The following is a 19,958-nucleotide window of genomic DNA, read 5'->3' on the forward strand; positions in this document are numbered from 1 at the left end:
AACTATTGCCCCTTTTCACTACTGCCACTTATGAGCAAAATGGTGAAAGGTTACGTCAACGGGCAGCTGTTGGGCTATCTTGAATCTCAAGGCATCCTTTTCACTGCCCAGTCTGGGTTCAGACCCAGCCATTCTATTGAAACTACCCTTATTGGCATCACAGACTATATAAAAATGGCCTTGGATAATAACAAGGCGGTGCTGCTGGTTTTATTGGATCTGACAGCAGCCTTTGATACCGTCTCTTATCAGAAAGTGATTTATCAATTGAGAGAGTCTGGTTTGCAGGGACAGGTACTTAAATGGCTTTCTGGCTTTTTAGATCATCGCACACAGACAATCAATCTAGGCTCCTTTCTCTCCCAAACCGTGAAGCTTACTAAGGGAGTGCCCCAGCGTTCTTGTTTAAGTTCTACCCTGTTTAATGTTTACGTGGCCCCCCTTGCCAAGATCATTAGGGAATACAAATGTACTCCCTACTCTTATGCTGACGATACGCAACTGCTCTTGTCCTTTGATAAAGACATGGGGCTAGTTGAACACCGCTTTGCCAAGGGCATGCTAGCCATGTCAGCCTGGATGACAGAAAATGTCCTTCAACTGAATGCGGCCTAGACCGAAATCCTACTGTTTGGCTCAGCTCAAACAACCTGGTCCCCAAATTGGTGGCCGGCTGTGTTGGACCCTGCCCCTAACCCCTCATCTATGGCAAAGATCTAGGGGTCCGTTTGGATATCTCTTGTAGGAAGGGGGAGTCTCTAGTTGGCGCAGTGCAACACTAGCGACAAGCAGGGACTCTCTCTTCCTCGTCAGGGCTGAGGGCTACCTTCAAGACAACCTCTGCTTACCCTCTAGGTAGTGTGGCTTAAGCAGTCTTAGGCTAATCTCTGGGGCACATAGGGTTAAACATTTGCGATATTATACCGTCACCACCAACCCACCACACAATGACACCAAACTGTACTTGTAAAAATATATATATTTATATAAATTTCAAGCAGGCTTGTAAATACAGTTGTCAAACTTTCAATAGCGGTTCCAGGTTACTTAAGTTCAGGTTGCCACAGTTCTTTAATAAGCAATAAGCAATCTTTTGGGCCTTCTGCCCAGGTTCAACAAGGTTCAGTGTCTTGTAGCGCCTCGATGCGCTGTCCGCTGTCTCCGCTCGCTTCCGAGAGGAGATCGGGCCCGGTCGGCCAGAGTTCACGCTTCCCGCGTGGGTTCCGAAGACCAGGAGCCGTGCGAGCCTCGGTTTCAGAGGCGGCTCGCGTTGGGAGCAGATAGCGCGGTGCGAGCTCAAGTTGCAGGATGCTCGCACCGTGAGGATGCAACACAGTACCTTTCAAATTCTTGTGGAGCGGGCGGCTTCCAGGGGAGCTGTCCCACGTCGCGTTGCTTTTCCGGGGTCGCTGTTCGCTGCGGCTCTCAGCCAGGCAGGTCACGGGTCATCCAGGGCGGCGGTGTTCAGTGGCGGCAGGGTCCTTCCTTCGTCGTTCGCTCCGACTCTGGAGGCGGCGGCTGTGTGGTGGCGGCAAGTGGCAGTACGGTCCTCAAGTGCAGGACGTACCCAGCCAAGTGCCGGTTGCAGCTGTGCGCTCACAGCTGAGCTGTCGGGCAGGATACCGACCAGAGGGGGGTTCTCACAGGGCGGCTGTCCGTCTTTGCAAGTGGATTGACGGCTCGCAGCGCAGTCAATTCGGGAGCTTGGACCGGACGGGTCCTCCTTCACGTTGCTCTCTGGCTCCCAGGGCAGGTGCGGTCACGGTGTTCAGGCCAGCGGCAGCTGGACCTCACGTTGCTCTCGCTGTTGCTTTGGGACCCGGTCACGGTGCTTGGGGGGATGTCGATGCCTTGGATTACGGGGAGCGTGGCAGGATTGCCCAGCGCTCTCAGACTCCTCCGTCAGTACTGCAGCGACAAGCAGCACACACAGTCGCTTTCTTCAGGGTGTAGCGCCCACTGGTCCTGGGGCGCTGGTCAGGGGGCAAGTTCAGCAGCAAGCCCTTGGAGATCTCTTAGCAGAGTTTGGCACAAAGTTTCACAAAGCAAAAGTCTTCTCGTAGTCTTTTCTTTTCCTCTCCTTCGGCAGCAAGGCACCAGACACAGGCCAGAGACAGCACTCCGCCTTGTCCTTCCAGGTCCTTCTCGTCGGGCAGAGTTCCTTCTGTAGCACAAACAGGATCTAATTTACAAGGAGCAGGGCTCCTACTTTTATACTGCATTTCTTTTGTTCTCGCAGGCCAGGGGGGCCTTTGCATAGCCACTTTCAGTCCTTGAGTACTTTGTTGGGTGCAATCCGGCTTCTGCTTTCAGTGTGAGGTGCAGGCACATCAGACGCCCCACAGGAGGCGGAGCCAGCATTGTGTGGACAGGGGCAGCCAGAAGTACCTTGTTGATGGGGCTTCGCCCTTCCTGGGCCAGGTGTCGGCTGAGTCATCAGTCGCTCCCCAGGAGGGTGGAGCCAGCATTGTGGTGGCAGAGCACAGCAAGATTCAGAGTCAAGAGCCACTCCTACCTCCCACTAAGGTGCAATCTACGCATTCACCACCTGTCATCCCCCAGCCCTGTCACTCACACATCCCAGACAGTCAGATACACATACCAGCAGAGGCGGGCTGAAATGGTTAGGCAAGCAAATGCTAACTTTCTAAAAGTAGCATTTGCAAACACAGGATATTAAAATAAACTTTACTAAAAAAAATATTTTATTATTCTGAGTTCAGGCATACTAAACTTGACTCTCTACCGTGCTCCCTGAGCCTGCTGGGATTATAACGTGTAATAATTCCAGCAGCCCATTCTGGCCTAACGGAAGCAGGTAGCCTTCAATAGTGAACTACGAATTTAGTTGTAATTCACTACTAGGACATGCCACACACATCAGGGCTTGTCCTACCTTACACCTACAATGCACCCTGACCGTAGGCCTACCATAGGGGTGACTAATATGCAGTCAAGGGAAGGTTCAGGGGCTGGCAAGTGGGTGCACTTGCCCAGCTGGCATGACAGTACGAGACTGCACGCGGGGTCTGCAATGGCGGACCCCAGACACATCTTACGGCTGCTTCTGTGGGTGGCGCAACCAGCACTGCAGGCCCACTAGCAGTATTGGCATCTACAAGCCCTGGCACTCCTGGTGCGCTTTACTAGGGACTAACAGTAAATCCACTGCACCAATCATGGACATCAATCACATGTACAATTTACAGTAGGGAGCACTTGCACTGCGGCACAGGTCGGCCGTGGCGCAGTGCCCTGAGTATCGGAAAACCAGCAAAACATCGGAGGCACACCAGCAAAAAGTGGAAGGGAAACTCACGCCAAGGTGCCAGGTCTAACATCTCTCTGTATATGAAGGATCAAGTCATGGCCACCTCAGCGGCCTGCTTCCACACTGAGTCTTCTGCGAGTGTCCCAGTGGCTGCCCCTATCGGTCCGAAGAACTCTGATTCAGGCTTTGGTCATTGGTCGACTTGATTACTGTAATGCTCTTTTAGTATCAGCTAACTAATCTCTTTTTGGGCAGACTACAGATAGTCCAGAATGTTGCTGCATGACAGGCTCTCAAAATGCCGCCTCATACTTCACCCAGGTCGCTGCTGAGACAGCTTCACTGGATCGCTATTTGCCAGAGAATTAAATTCAAACTTTGCTGCCTCGCCCATAAAGCTCTTTATGGTACGAGTCCTAGTTATTTGGCAGACAAGTTTTAATTTTACTGCCCAAGCAGGCTGCTTAGATCCAAAGGTTGAGGGCTGCTTGTGGTCCTCCGCTTCAGGAAAATACGAACAGGTGGCAGAACTTTTGCATACCTTGCCCCGAAATATTGAAATTCTATGCCGGAGACCCTTGCGCAAATGCCCCAGTCTTCTTCACTTCAGGAAGCTCCTGAAGACTGAACTATTCCAAGACTGATTTGGTGCTGGCCCTGTATCCTCTCTCTCTCTCTTGCAGCACAGAGATAGCCCTACGGGGGTGATTCCGGCACTTTATAAATCCAATACAAATACAAATAAAATAAATCCCATACAAACTCCATTGAATAAAAGGAAAGAGGGTCTTCTAAAGTGAACACCCCGGTTACTTTGTTTTGTTTGAAACCATTTGCTGGCTTATTCTAGCTTGTGAGGCTTCAAAGACCTGGTCATAGGTCTAAAATTGTGGAATGTTGCCTTCCTTTAATGAGGTACATCTGTGAAATGAAAGAAAATATGTAATGCAATGAGCACATGCCCAAAGGCCCTTTTATAATACCATAAAAGTATAGGGAAGTTTGAGAGCATGTATTCGCATTTACCCACCAAGCGAAAAGAAGACCTTTGCGTGCAGTCTTAACTGCCCTTGACCCACAAATTAACATACCTAGGGATTTTATTTTATTTATTGTGATTTTATATAGCGCGAACATTACCCAAAGGTGTCCGAGCACTTTACAAAATAACTATTTGCGTTGCATAAGGACTTTGGATTACATGAGTTACATAAGAGCTACAAACCGAAAAAATTGCAAATGTACAAGGTGTAAAGTCACTCAAAGAAGAGATAAAACAGGAAAAAATTGCACATGTACAAGTTGAAAGTCACTCAAGGAAGAGATACAATCAGATAAACTCTTAAATCACTTGGGAATGGTAGTAAGTACAAAGGTCTACTACATATACTAGGGGTTAGAGTTCTAAATATACAAATAGTAAATTCACACAGGATTACATTTTTTTTTTTTTTAAACCGATTTTATTTGTCTGGTCGCACATATGATGCATAGCCCTGAACACCGGAGACTGCTGCAACCAATAACATAGCAAAAATACCATACAGGATTACATTTTAACAGCAATTAGGCTTGGACAATTAAATAATACATATTTACCTATACATATATATTTAAGGCCGTCCAGCAAAAAGAGAAAAATGATCAGGATGAGTCCAGAGGTAAGAAGGAGTGTAACAAAGGTCAGACATAATGGCGGGTCCGGGTATAGACTGAAACCATAAAAAAAAAAGCGGGAAGCTCAAAAGTCACCAAAGTCAAGAATCCAGAAGAAGAACACACAGATCAGGATTCCATTGAGTAGAGTCAGAGGGGGAAAGCAGCATAGAAACAGATTCCCTGGCGAGGGACTGGATGTTGAGATGGTCCGGAGTTATCGGGAGGCATTATGTCCTCCGCAGGTGACATTTTTTTTTTAAAGATTTTTATTAAGTTGCAAATTAGGGCACTCGTACATACATCAATAGTCATTGTAGACTGCTTCGGCATCAGAATCGTAAAATAGCAAGATATGTTTATACTATCACATATCAAAAACATTCCCACACATACAACCCTTTCCCCCCGCCACCCAAGACCAACAGCCCTATCCCAATGAGACATTATCCGTTTCAAGTTTTGGCGGATCACAAATGTACCCCTACACTTATTCCATGCCCCCCATAGTTTTCCCCACTTTTGTGGACAGCCTCGATGAATAAAAATCGTCCTTTCCGTCACCATCGCTTCATCCATATCTTTACACCATTTGTGAAGCGTTGGCAGTGTGTCCGACCCCACAACATAGCAATATTACGTTTCGCCATCATCATACCTAGTATAGCCCAATCTTGTTCTCGGTGATTAAGGTCATTCGGCTCCCATACATTTAGCAAGCATTGCTGCGGTTCCGGCAAGATCGAGAGTTCTAGTGCCTGGGAAATAGTGAGCATTATTTTGACCCAATATGTCGCAATGAGGGGACTGTCCCAAATGGTATGATAAAACGTGCCCTCCCCCCCACAACCGCGCAGGCAGAATTTGTGCGCCGCCGTTCTCATGGCATGGAGTGTTGTCCTCGTGTAATATGTGCGGTGTAACACCTTAAGCTGGACCAGTCGAAGTCTGGATGGTATCGCCGTCTCACATGGTGAGGACAAAGCTTCCTGCCACTCCGAGTCGTCAAAGTCTCCCACTTCCCGGGACCCACGTTGGGTCAGGCAGGTTGGTGACTAGCTTGCGGTACGTCAAGGACATTGCCCTATTCGTCCTATGTTCCGTCAGAAGTCTATCTTCTAATGGGGTGGCCTCTTGTAGGGAAGTGCCCAATGGTATGACCGCCTGAAGTGCGTGTCGTAATTGGAAATATCTGAATTTCTCCGTCTGTGCCATGCCATACTGTGTTTGTAGGCATATAAAATCGATCACTGCCCCCTTTTTCCAGATGTCTCCTACTATAGAAAGACCAATGCTGTCCCAATTTTGGAATCCCTTACTCCTACGGAGGCAGCCCAGTCGCTGGGAGTCCCACAGCGGCATCATTTGTGTGATTGTCCCCGTACATCGCAATCGGGCATGTGTCTGGTACCAAATATGTATTGTGTGTGCGGTAGGGCCAAGCAGTCCCGGGGGCCGACGGCGTCTAAATAGATGCATCATCAGTCCCTTATCATCTAAGCTTTGGCTGTCCGCGCGATGCGCCGGCTCGTCTTGTGGGGCGTGCAACCAATAGTTGATTATTTTAAGGTGCGCCACCCAGTAAAACAACTGAACATCCGGAAGCGCTATTCCTCCATCGTACCAGCTACGCACCAATTTAACCTGTGTGATCCGTGCCGGTTTGTTTCCCCACAAAAGACCGGAAACTTCCGTCGCTATGGCCTTGAAGTAGGCTTGTGGGACTAAGAACGGCGTGTTCTCGAGAACATAGAGAAAACGTGGGAGCGCCATCATTTTATAAAGCGCCGCCTTCCCCAATAGGGTGAGGGGGAGATTACGCCACATCGCTTTTAAATCGGTCCAATTGGGGCTTTAAATCGCAGGTGCCATTTTTGAGTCAGCCAGTGCCAATTTTCAGAGTGCTGGGGCGTTGGTATACACACATAGTCCTGCATGACTCGCCCGTTTCTGTGCCCGCCGCCGCTTCCAGATAGCCGCCTCAATCCCTACCTGGACAGTCCGCTCCTTTCCCCACGCTGTGCGGCATCAAGGGGAAATGGCAGCCGCGTTTTCCCGTTTTGCGCCTCTGCATCGTAGGTCGCCTTCACCGCAGGCACATCTCAAGAGTGAATCTCCTAAAAATTGGAAGCCTCTGGAAGTCTTAATACAAAACCTACAAAGTGTGGAAATTTGACCTTTGAAAAAGAATGTATACAAATTATTTAACTAGTATTTTAATATGAAATCAGGTGTTTGATCAAAATGGAACTTAAATACACCGGACATGTTGATAATCATTGCAAAAAACAAAGGGAGCAAAATGTGTCTGCATTGTTTAGTGCGAGTAATGAGATGATTTTAGAGGCTATATATATTCGCTCCATAAGATGATACGTTAGCTCTTCACCCAGTGTAAAATCAGTATCACTTTATTAATACATGGCTTATAATTATTGAGGGTGTGAGTAAATCCAAATTGGAATTCTGAGTTTTGTTTAAGTATTATATATGCACTTGTAAGCTGATGATACTCTTCTGCATCCACAGATCCCAGCACAACTATTTAAGAATCACGCGCATCTTGAAAAGCCTTGGTGAACTTGGATATGAGAGTTTCAAAGTACCGCTTGTGAAAATATTCCTCCAGGAGGCTCTTGTGGAGAACACCATTCCCAACATTAAACAGAGTGCTTTGGAATATTTTGTATATACAATTAGAGATCGAAGGGAAAGAAGGAAACTCCTTCGGTTTGCCGAACGTCATTATCACCCGCCTGAACACTTTATTTGGGGACCCCCATGCAAAAGAAAGATTGAGGACATTAAGACTCTTGAAAAGCCCTGCTCTCCCTGTGCTCCCAAGTGCCATATTTCGGCTCATAAACGATCGAAGGATGCACTTACTTCTGGTAGCCCCGCAATAAAAACATCTAGTCATAAAGAGGCAGAATGCAAAGATAAGGAAGTTCTAAATGACTTGGATGGATCTGAAATGAACAATGCAGTTAGTCCAAAGGGCATCGATGAAAAGAAAGATGGTGAAAATCAGAATTCTGAGTCTTTGGAAACTGACGAATCCGTGAGCAGCACTGAAAATATTCCTCAGGCTCAACAAAACGATGGAGATCTAGAAACTGTTAAACAAGAGTGTGAAAATCTTGAAAGTACAGAAAATAGTAATTCACTTATAGACTCTGCATGCCATTCAAAACTGGATCTGCCTGCTGGTGGAGAAATAGCTCCACTATCATTTGAACTAGTGCCAGAGGAACCACCAAACAGTTAAAACTACAAATTATCTGGACTATATTTTTTTGCGTTTTTAGTTAATTTTCTGTTTTATATGTAAGGTTAAAATGTTAGTTCACAAATCTCATGCTGAAGAGAGGATAGGCATGAGATCAGGATGTATTGCAAAATGAAATTATATGCTGTACATGTGCTTAGTGTTATCATTGCATGTTTCTGTGAGTACCTTTTTTACTGTGATTGCTTATATTCCTCCACATTTCCAATTGTTACATTAAAAACGTTTGTATCAAAATGCATGTGGAAATTGTCCACATTTTAAGGGAATCGTAAATATCAAATTCCCTGTAATGATATTGCAGGTGATGTGTAACTTAATATTACCATATAGCGCTTATAACCACCGAGTTGCTCATTTGTAGCTCTGCAAACGTCGGGTGTTATATTACCCAGTTTTAACGGTGCTTTCACAATATCTGAGTTGTCTGACATTTTATGTGCTTTACTCCTCTTGCTCTCCATCATGATTTCTTTAAGTTTTTTTTGTTTATTTTAGTCCTTCGTTTCGTTAGAAGTCACACTCCGTGTAGAACCAATCGTCCGAATATAGTACCAAAAGCAGGTTGCTTTGACACAAAAGACAGTATCAAGAAAAAATAAAATCACCTGTGGGAAACCAGAAGCGAAGAGACATTATAAGTCCAATGTTGTATTTTCCGTGGAATTATTTCAAAACAATTATTGATTTTGTTATTTTCGCTGTGTATACCAAGAGTACAGTAAATATTAGGTTGGATGCATTCCATTGTGGTTTTGGGGAGTACGAACATACAGGTGAATAGCTTTTTCTAATCTCTCATGGACGTCAATGTCACACCCTTCTTAGAGTTACTAACAGTGAAAAAAGTAAAACAAAGGCCTTGCGTTTTTGTGGACAGTAATGGCACCCTCATTACATTTCACTTAAAGAAAATTAAAAAGTTTTCTTTTAGTTTTTTAAGAGCAAGCAGTGGACCGTGGGAACATTGCCTGCTCTGAAAAAAGGTTTGTACTGCCATTCACAAAGGGGAAGGGGTCTCTGGCGATCCCTTCCCATTTGCGTAGGGTTACTACCAACTTCAATTTGGTGGTAAAATTCAAATTTTTTGTGACTGCATTGCATTCGCAAAACATTCTTACATACCGCTGCAATTTGGTATTAGGATGGGATTCCCTAAACACGCCCCTTCTTAACACCGAATCGCAAACCCTATTTGCGATTTGGTGATATGTTACCAAATCGCAAATAGGGTTTAGTACTTCAGAAAATGATTTTTTATGGTCGCAAACAGCCCGTTAGCGAGCAGAAAAAAAGCTTCTTACATCTGGCCCATTTTGATTTAAAAGCCATATTTTGCTACTTTGGGATTTTCTTTTACTGCCTTGTCTTCCTTCAGCAGCACCACATAGTTTTGAACAAAAACATATCCCTTATCACTTAATTATCAGGCCACATTAGTGTGGTACTGTTTGAGTGATCAGGTAAAACCAATGCAAGCTCATTCTCAAATTAGTTGTTGGTACAAAATTATGTCTCACACTAGTTAGTTCATTATAATTTTCAGAGCATAGCCATCGCAACCAGCAACACATTTATTTTTCATTATTACCATAAAATATATTTACAATAACTTATACAGACTGTGTGCCCTATAAAACGTACAACATATAAATGCAAAAGCATATTCCAAAATATTAACATTGAGACATCAGATACTTTAGTCTCACAAACTGTAATAGCGAGAATGGCTGCCTTGGGCTTGTCAGATATTTTTCACTGTGGTGAACGAAGCCAAGAGGTTTTTTCATTGCTGCATTTGCGAAGTTCTTTTGATATTTTCGCAAAAGTTGCAGAGTTTTTTGCTTTCCCACTTTAAAACGTTCTGTGCAACAAACTGCTTGGAGAATGACTCCTCTATTACAACTAGTTTGAAAATGTGAAATCGAGCATGCGACTTTAACTCCCATGCTGGCATATGAGGGACGATACAAAAGGGGATGATGGACGGAGGGTTTGAGCAAATCAAACACTCACCCCAGTCAACTGATCTGGGTTTAATCCATCACCATTCTTTAGCTCACTCAGCCACCCCAGTTCAGACATGGCCATATGCAAATCAGTCTGACCCTGTGCCTCATGGGAACAGTCCAGCCCGAACTGCCAAGCCATGTATTCCCTGGATCGGAAACAAGCATCCTGGGACCGGTTTCGGATTCATAATCCTGATCAGCCAGGCTATCTTGAATCCAGTGGCCAAGTGAGCAAGGGACTCATGTCTGAGCATACCCTGCCAACTTAGGGCGAACAAAGCGATACAAAAGGGGATGATGGACGGAGGGTTTGAGCAAATTGAACACTCACCCCAGTCAACTGATCTGGGTTTAATCCATCACCATTCTTTAGCTCACTTAGCCACCCCAGTTCAGACATGACCATATGCAAATCAGTCTGACCCTGTGCCTCACGAGAACAGTCCAGCCCGAACTGCCAAGCCATGTCTTCCCTGGACCGGAAACAAGCATCCTGGGACCGGTTTCGGATTCATAATCCTCATCAGCCAGGATATCTTGAATCCAGTGGCCAAGTGAGCAAGGGACTCATGTCTGAGCATACCCTGCCAACTTAGGGCGAACAAAGCAATACAAAAGGGGATGATGGACGGAGGGTTTGAGCAAATCAAACACCCCCAGTCAACTGATCTGGGTTTAATCCATCACCATTCTTTAGCTCACTCAGCCATCCCAGTTCAGACATGGCCATATGCAAATCAGTCTGACCCTGTGCCTCATGAGAACAGTCCAGCCCGAACTGCCAAGCCATGTCTTTCCTGGACCGGAAACCAGCATCCTGGGACCGGTTTCGGATTCATAATCTTCATCAACCAGGCTATCTTGAATCCAGTGGCCAAGTGAGCAAGGGACTCACGTCTGAGCATACCCTGCCAACTTAGGGCTAACAAAGCGATACAAAAGGGGATGATGGACGGAGGGTTTGAGCAAATCAAACACTCACCCCCAGTCAACTGATCTGGGTTTAATCCATCACCATTCTTTAGCTCACTCAGCCACCCCAGTTCAGACATGGCCATATGCAAATCCGTCTGACCCTGTGCCTCATGGGAACAGTCCAGCCCGAACTGCCAAGCCATGTCTTCCGTAGACCGGAAACAAGCATCCTGGGACCGGTTTCGGATTCATAATCCTCATCAGCCAGGCTATCTTGAATCCAGTGGCCAAGTGAGCAAGGGGCTCGCGTCTGAGCATACCCTGCCAACTTAGGGCCTTTTGTATCGGCATATGAGGGACAGCAGTTCTCCATTCCTCCATTTGCAATTGTAAAATGCCATAATTGCAACCCCAGTGCCTAAAGGGATAGAGGCAGCAATTGGAGGAAAAAAATGGCATGAGGTAAAAGAAAATTGGGGAGAGGGTGCAGCAGTCTCCGGTCTGATTGTTTGCTCCCACAAAACCTGCAGCTGTTGTTCACTTAGAGGGAGCTGACCGTGATGGACCGCTTTGATTTTGCAACTGGAATACCACTTCTTTCATGAAGTGTTTGATACATATCTTTGAGAGCCACAAAGAAGGTGGGAATCTCCCTTTCATAGCGATACAGAAAGACTAACAGTGTGAACATTCTGAGTCACTGTGGCTCCTTTGTACACAGGAATCGTAGTTGTTCCACTCATAAAGCCTGCAATGTTGCACATCATAGGCTTTTTAGGTCTCGCCTAGCATTGCAGTCCATGCGCTGCTCGCTCTGCGAGAGATAATGTGGATGAGGAGATTTCAGAAAGGGACTTGAAGCCCAGACCCTCGTTTTCATTGGCTGTGGTCATCGTTTATGTAAAACTGTGGCCTCCCATTGAAACTGAGGCTTTTTGGTTTCCGCCCTTTCCCCTTTTCGTCCATCCCATCAAGGCTGGATCGTCTGTTTTTCGACTGTTGTGAAGCACTTTCTTATCTTTAGGGGGCCACCTGTTTCTAAATAGGTCATTGCTTGTTTCATTCTGCAGAGCTAGCTTTAGGTGGCCATCTGTTTCTAATTAGTTCATTGCTTGTTTTGCAGTTCTTAGCACCCAAGAATATTTCTTGAACCTTTAGTTTTGAAAATGATTATTATGCTCCTTGTTTTTTTTCCATCAGGCTTCAACCCTTACTTGCAAAGTATCCCTTCTCCCCACCATCCTGCTGGGCTCCGAGAAAGCCCTGACATTGAAGGATGGGCCTCCCCCTGCACACTCGTCTTTTGTGGGAAGCGCGTTCTAACTAGATCTGCTCCCCCGTCGGTTTGTGCCTCCCCTACGTCAGAGAGAAGAAATCGATTACCTTCTTAGGGGTCCCACTGATACTTGGTCCTTTTAAACCAACAAAGAAGAAATTGGCACAGAAGCTGAAATATAAAAGAACATCTTTATTAAACACAAATGAGTAGAAAAACTTCACACAGAAACCTTAGCAACTGAATGATGCAGTCTAAGGAGTTCAGAAAATTGGGGCTTTATATATGCTTAGGGTTACATAGTAAGCATAAATGCAAGGGGCAGTCCTGGCTCATGTAAGCATGCAAAATGACTAAGTTGGGCATACAAGATCTACTTGCTCAACAAAGTGGGAGGAGAGTTACTTCTCCATACATCAGCAAAAATAGCCTGACCGTTATACTAGAGAAGCAGGTGCATTCTACTAGCTAGGCCCTTCTGGGCATGTACGAAAGTGGAAGATGCTAAGTATAGTTTGTCTCTAGGCAGATTACAAGAGCAGTTAACAGAAAGGTAGGACAGAGCACATGGCAAACAAAATGGCTGCCAGAAATACAAAATGGCTTTCACAAAGCGGATAAGATAACTTCTAAATACAGGATGGCTTCAGCTAAATGCTAACCCATTACTGTCAATTTACGACAAAGGGGGAGCTTATAAATACAGTTATAACCTGTATGTTGGTGCCTGGCCGTATGTCTATGCCTCCCCTAAAGCATCGCAGCTGTTTCCGCTAAGGGGGAGAGCATTCCGATGGGGCGCTGGAAATGACTGAACACTGGCCCTCTCTCTCTCTTGTGTCTCTCCTGAGCCACGCCCCCTCTTATTCACACAACCGCACATTTCGGAATACAGGTAGAACAGCACAACAATTACTTTGACTGGGGAGGCCAAGCGGCTCTTCGGGTCCACGTGATGGGCAAGTCCTCTAGGTGCCCTTGTGGGTGTGATATGGGGGCAGCTGCCTGCAAGCAGTGACAGCGTAGTCAGCGAGCACCCCTCCTACCCGTAACTGCAGTGATGTCAACGAGGCGGTGATCTGCAGGAAGCAAACCCTTCCTTCGCAGATACTGGTTGGCAGTGCGAGGGTGGCAGATGGAGCCTTCCCTGGGCTTGGCTCTCGGTGGGGATGGCGAGGCACTGCCCTCTGGCTCCGCCTATGCCTTGCCCCCAGCTCTTTTCCTGCATGCCATTTTAGTCTGTAATGTACACACACCAATGAGCAAAGGTCTCCTAAGACGGGTTTAGCAGCGGCCGTAAGTCGCTTAATGCACAGGACAGTTTTTTCCTAAGCAACCTGCAACCCAGGAATGTCCAAAGCTTGGCGGGATAAATTCCTTCTACAAGCTTGCTCAGGTTCAAGGGCGGAATGGAAGAAGGGATCACGACCTATCCTTAGGGTAACACTTACACCAATTCTCAGGGGTGCCTGTCAAACTTTTGAGGCGCTACATTAGTCAACTGTACAATACAGCTTCGCAGGATCTCTCCATCAGGAGATGTATATTTGAAGGGGGTGTCATCTCTTTCGCAGTTGGGGTCCGTCACCTGCTTCGTTTTTTTTTATTGTTTATGCTTGTGCCCCATTCTCCTAATGCCTGACTTCATTCACATTTTTTTAGTCCAGGGGTTGACAGGTGTTGTAGAAGGGTCTGTGAGCCGTAACTCGGGATTTCTCATCATACTGCCTACTGCCCCTCTGCATAAGTCCACTACCCTTCTTCTACCTGTGTATCCAGCTGTTAAACTGGTACTAATGAGGTGTAACATAGAAGTTAAGTACAGTAAAGGGAAAATGTGAGACATCAAAACTTTCAAAGAAACAATTGAGAAAGAGTGCAGGAAAGGGAGCTGGGGACAGCAAAGATGGAAGGAAGGGTGGCTGGGAACATGCAAAGCTAGAAAGAAGAGTTGAAGAAAAAGAAAGTAAAGCAGAAGGGAAGGGGATGAATGCCTGTGGGACTTCTGGACAGGTGTATAAAACAAGCATTTGCAATGCAATAGGTCTTGCAGTTATGCGAGGCGAGTTTAAGCTATTGGCATTGTAAGTGACAATGCCCTTTATTTATGTTTTAAAAACAAAAATAAAAGGCATTGTTATTTGCAATGTCAATAGCTCAAATTAGCGTAAATGCGAGACCTATTGCATTGCAAATGCGTGTTGCAAGAATGTGGCCATTGTGTAACATTGGACGTAGCGGGCGGATCTCCCATGCTCTACAGCTAGTACAACATTCCACCCACTCCCTTCCGCAACATCCGGTCACATCCGCTTCTGGCAAAGGGGAGACTCAGTTTAAACGGAGCGGCTGTAATGGTACTTTCTTGAAGGGCATGAGTAGGGTTCAATCGGAACCGCACTGGTGCATTGTTCCCTCTTAACACTGGCCGGTGAAGCATGTCTGCTGAGGTGGAGAAAGGCTGTGTTTTGCTTTGGACAAGGGAGGCAAACACTGCAGCCTCAGTAAGCCTCCAAGATGAATAATTGATGCCAAAAGGAAGGAAGGCCTCTGGGAGGGGAAACTGCCAGGGTTTCACACCAGGGGTATGTGCTTGACACTGTGTATACCCATCTTAATTGTTTACCTGTTAGTCGGTTGCTGAGCTAGTTTCTCTCCCAATCTGATACTGGCATGCCTTTTTTGGGAGTTTGGTGCTAGCCTGGAACGTTATTCCTTCTGTTTTCTTTTGAGACCAGAAAGTACAGGAACAAAAAAAATAAAAGTCTAAGAACTTAAGTTTGTGGAAGCACTTAAAAGTGGCCAAAATGATGGGGAATCTGGATGTTGCCTCGACCCTGGACGTAAAGCAAAACCACGGACAGCCCAAGCTCTGCAGTAGCAAGAGCAGAACGCAGTCTACAGCTGCACCAAGAATTGGGGCAATCATTAAGTCAATTGAGCTCAGAGCATGACTTATTTGTAACCGGTAAAGAAGGTGGGTCTGCTTTGGCCAGTCTCCCTCAAGAGTTGGCAGCAACAGAAGGGACCACGGGGGTCAGGCTTGCTCATACAAATGAAACATCATACCAGTGTATAGAAAACAGCAGGGCGATAGAGCACATAAAAAATAAGGAAAACTAAAAAGTTAATGAAAGCTAAAAAAAAAGTTTCCTGCAGGTGCATACTAACAATGTAAGTATTACCGCAACTCGGGTAAAACAAAAGAGTTCCCGCTCTTCAAAAAAGTGAAAGTAATGCCGGTGTGCCACCAGGGGTCAGTCTCACACAAAGACTTGGGGACGCCAGCAATCCCACAAATCAAGCGTACGTTAAAAAGTGAAACTATCAAAAGGCTATATGATTTGTATAAATGCATTGAAGTGTAAGAACCCAATGTACAAAACAATTTTGTGGTGACAAACTCTGTGATTTGCAAAATCACAGCATGTGCAACTGCAAAAATGTCTTGAAATGTACAAAACCCCTTTTAGAATCGTCTACTGACTTACAAAAGGCGTTTCAGTACCCATTTGGATCACGAATAGGAGGGGCATCAAGGCGGTGTTTACCTCTTTTTAGCATCGCAGTGAAATGTTTCAGGTCTTTGCAACCGCAATTGCAGTCACAAACCATTTATCAGGAAGTAGCGCCTCAAGAGTATGGCATCTTATTTTCCTTTCCAGCAACGTTGGGGGAGTGGCAGGCAATGGTCAAGAGGACTACTGTGTACTCTAACCTCTGAGTTCCCAAACAGGAAACATTTGGCAAAGCATTTTTCTAAGACACACCTTCCCATTTAATGGGTACTGGCTGTTTTTAAATAAAATGATTTCCAATTTGGGAAAGCAAATGCACGGATGGGGTGGTTTGTCTCCTGTAATCATCCCTGCATTCGCAGCCATTCACAGGGGGTCGCAAATCGTGACCTGTCTAATTCATATTCATTAGGCATATTAACAACCACCGCCCCCCTGCTAATGTGCTGTTTGGGACGTGACCTATTAATGCATGAGTTGTAATTCAAATTGCATCTCAGTCTTGTGTAAATTGCACATCATGGCTTGCAAATGGGTCTTTATGCATCCTCCTCCAAGTTCTCTAAATCGTCAAACATGTTTCCATTCCCTGTAGCTCAAATGCACCAACAGTTATGCTAAGAAATACCCTAGTTCATTAGGAGAGATACCAATTGACTGGTACCTAGGTTTCACATTGGCTTCCCAGGCTGTGAACCTTTCAGCCTTAGAAAAGGACAGCAGACTTGTTGTACTTATGGTTTGGATACAACAACGCAGCATCATTGGCGACAAAGGGTGACACCAGGTCTTTGTCTTCCAGCCCACCGTTGTCTTTGAGACCAGAATGTGTTCAGATGTTATGAACTTTTTGAGTCTGCTCAGGAATGATTAGACTGCAATACATTTAAAATAACGTTTCTGTTTTTTGTTTATCAGTTTTGGTTTCAATTGAAAAACCTGTGATCGAAAACAGGCTGCTTTAGACTAATATGGAAGGGAAGTGCATAAACGGTCACTTCCCTTATTTTTGCAGAAACTGAGAACTGTAACCGAGACTAAAAAGTACAGCATTCAAAAAGGTATTTTCCCAACGCAAAGTGCCAAACCTATAAATAAGAACAATAGCCCAGCCGTGATGATGTCAAGTTTGAGGTGAGTAGTCTCGTGGGAGAGGGGGGAGCTGGAACTGAAGGACAATGTGTAATACACAATCTGAGAAGTTATCAACACTGTTTAGCAGTGTGGGATACTTTTAATAACAAACTCTAGCATCTTTACGGGGAGGGGGGGTCAGATAAGGGATGTGCCCCAGCTCTATTTGTACCATCCCCCCACCCCTACAGCTACTCAACTTGCCAGGAGGAGACAGAAAAAAATACTTCACCCCATCCACACATTCATTTATCTAACGACCTCTCAAGCACAGAAGTGTTTTATGTTAAAAATGTCCATGTGTGTTAACGTGTATATATATATATATATATATATATACATATACACATAATTAGCTATATATCCACACATACAAAGTAAAATGTATACATTTTCAGCATTCATGTAAATACACAGACATATATAACCTGCAGGTGGCCCCAGAAATGTTATTTCTTGTCCGGGGTGTGCCTCTCCTCAACCACTTCCACTCAAATTTACTTCTAGAGATGCCACTGATAACAAACTACAACACTTGTTGACATATTAATAACACTTCTACACAGTGCTCTAATACATTTATTTGGAAACGCATATGCACGTCATGACATAGTTATTGTACTGTTCACAGGGCACGATCCGCCCTTCACAGCAGGACTGCTATACCTTTAATGAAACAGTGTCACACGTCTCAGCTGGATTTCCATACATTTAGGGCCATATTTATCACAGAGTGAAACAACCTTTAAGTGTGATTCATCAAGCTACGCAAGGCCACCCTGATTGGCTCTGAGTGGTTTGGTAATTCCAGAGTAATGCAGTGCAAATCGCTGCCTTGTGTTACTCTGCCACAGGGAGGTGTTCTATGGGTGGAGAGTGGGTGTTCCCACCAACACCCATGGATTTTGACGCATCCCCAGATTTACCATAAGCGGTAGACCTGGGAATGCTTCAGAACTGCTACGCCTCCCCAGGTGAGGCGTAACGAGGATAATATATTGATTTCTCCTTTTTTGGTGCAAGGGTGCCTGCATTGGTGCTAGGCAACACATTGTGTGCCAGTGCTGGGAAAAGACAGGAATGTGCTGTTTAATGTTAGATGCAGCGCATTCCTGGCCTTTCACTGTCACGCAGCGTAGCAAGGTGGCTCGCTGCGCTGCATGACTTTTTGCTAAATAGGCTCCTCAGTGTAAAAGCAAATACATTTCTCTGCAGGAATGGTAGACTTAAAACATTTTTGTTAAAGGCTGTGTTTCTTGGAGTCAGTAATTCCATGTTGCACTGCAGGGGCCTTATCAAGAAGGGTTGCTCTGCCTCTGTTTACGTGCCTGCAGTGTCGAAAGTAAATGTATTTAACCTGATATTTCTTTTAGTTAGTGCACTATTTCCAATAGTACAGCTCTGAAAAAGAATGAGGCTAACCCTACTCACTCTTTCTGAGCAGCACTTTATGAAAATCAAGCTCTGCCTTGGAGAAGTATTGGATTAAGGGATTCCACTTTACACATTGCAGAAGCATAAATACAAGTGCCTGCAATTTATGATACTTTCCTGATTTTCAAATAGGGCTCTTCTGACCTTTCTCAGCAGGACTTGTATAATTTCTAACGGTGTAGTCCAATGTTTCTCAACGTAACTGCTATAGATTTAATGGGACAGCCCCAGGACCTTCATAAAAGGGGTGTTTTACATGACAGAACTAGCACACAGTAGGGCTTCCGTGCTTCTGATGTCAATGAGACATCAGAAGCTATGATGCACTCTAAACAGGACTATATCAAATTGCAGGTCTTAGCCGGATACACACAGCACCCCAATGATTTAATTTACCAGCAGCAGAGGTGCGAACATTATATAAAGACTTGGGGACCAATTACGATGTCGGTCCGAAAAGCTCCAAACACCAATCGGATTCTCCTAAACTGTTTTCGGAAGCCTTTCTGACCAACCGCTTATGATAGAAATTAACCGTTCGGGCTGTCCGAATCTGGTCGCATCGGCACTCAAAGCCCCCAAGTCGGTCAGGGCCGATTTGTACATCTCTATGGACACTGTTTCCGACCGAACAATTACGATGTCAGAGTCTGACAGCTGTTCCAAGTCAATCTGCCCAACACGAAATGGCTGTCAAAAATTGACTTTGGGGGCACCCCTTCATCCTGAGGCCCCAGCTGGGTTCCGTGGGGGTACCCAAGGGACCCCCCCTTAATGCATGCACAGTGTGGCAGGTACCATGGGCTGCCTTCGACAAGGTGCAAGGTTTACCGCAACCACCCCTTTTTTCAATGGGAGCCTGTGTTCTCTTTTGGAACACAGGCTCCCATTGAAGTCAATGGGAGTCCGACCGAATGGTGTTTGGAAACATCTTAATCGGTTGGTCGGTCCTGTTTAACCCAAGTCAGTCAGAACCGATTCCAAAACCGAGTCGGTCAGAAGAGTTTCCGACCAACATCGTAATCGGCCCCTTAGTTACAATATACAGGAGTTTTGCACAGTCTGTTATGTGGTCATTGATACTTAACTCTGCGCAACCTGTTCAAGCTGCACAACCACAATTGGCTACCCAGGGCATTAGCCAACAAACTCCGAATGCAATAATGGGAAAGTTCCCATGAGGTGGGAAATTTTGTTCTGGATTGTACAAAAATAAGCCAGATTGAAGCAGTTTTTCCCCATCCGAGCCAGCAGGAAGAACGCAAAATACTAAGAATTTGCTTGCCATGGTGATGGCTCCCCTAGTGGGAGATTGCACCACTTGAGGTACAGTCTTTGCTGCAGTATATACCTGGTACCTCTTTTCTGGTCGTTTTGCCCGAGGTGATGAGTATGCTTCAGAATGAGTATGGGGCAGAACCTGCCTGCATTTGGGGATGAAACTGATGAGCGA

At 45.4% G+C, this 19,958-nt stretch overlaps 1 protein-coding gene across 1 annotated transcript in view; it reads left to right on the plus strand.

Moving 5' to 3' along the window:
* OGFRL1 (opioid growth factor receptor like 1) overlaps nt 1–8,849 on the plus strand; it is a 160,513-nt gene extending 151,664 nt beyond the window's left edge. Inside the window, exon 7 of the mRNA XM_086926473.1 lies at nt 7,457–8,849. Within this exon, the coding sequence (XP_086782599.1) occupies nt 7,457–8,195 (739 nt within the window). The 3' untranslated portion in view covers nt 8,196–8,849. The remainder of the gene's footprint in view (nt 1–7,456) is intronic.
* The last annotated feature ends 11,109 nt before the right edge of the window (nt 8,850–19,958 follow it).

The sequence above is a fragment of the Lissotriton vulgaris genome, chromosome 6 (assembly GCF_964263255.1).
Source record: "Lissotriton vulgaris chromosome 6, aLisVul1.2, whole genome shotgun sequence".
Lineage (NCBI taxonomy): Eukaryota > Metazoa > Chordata > Amphibia > Caudata > Salamandridae > Lissotriton > Lissotriton vulgaris.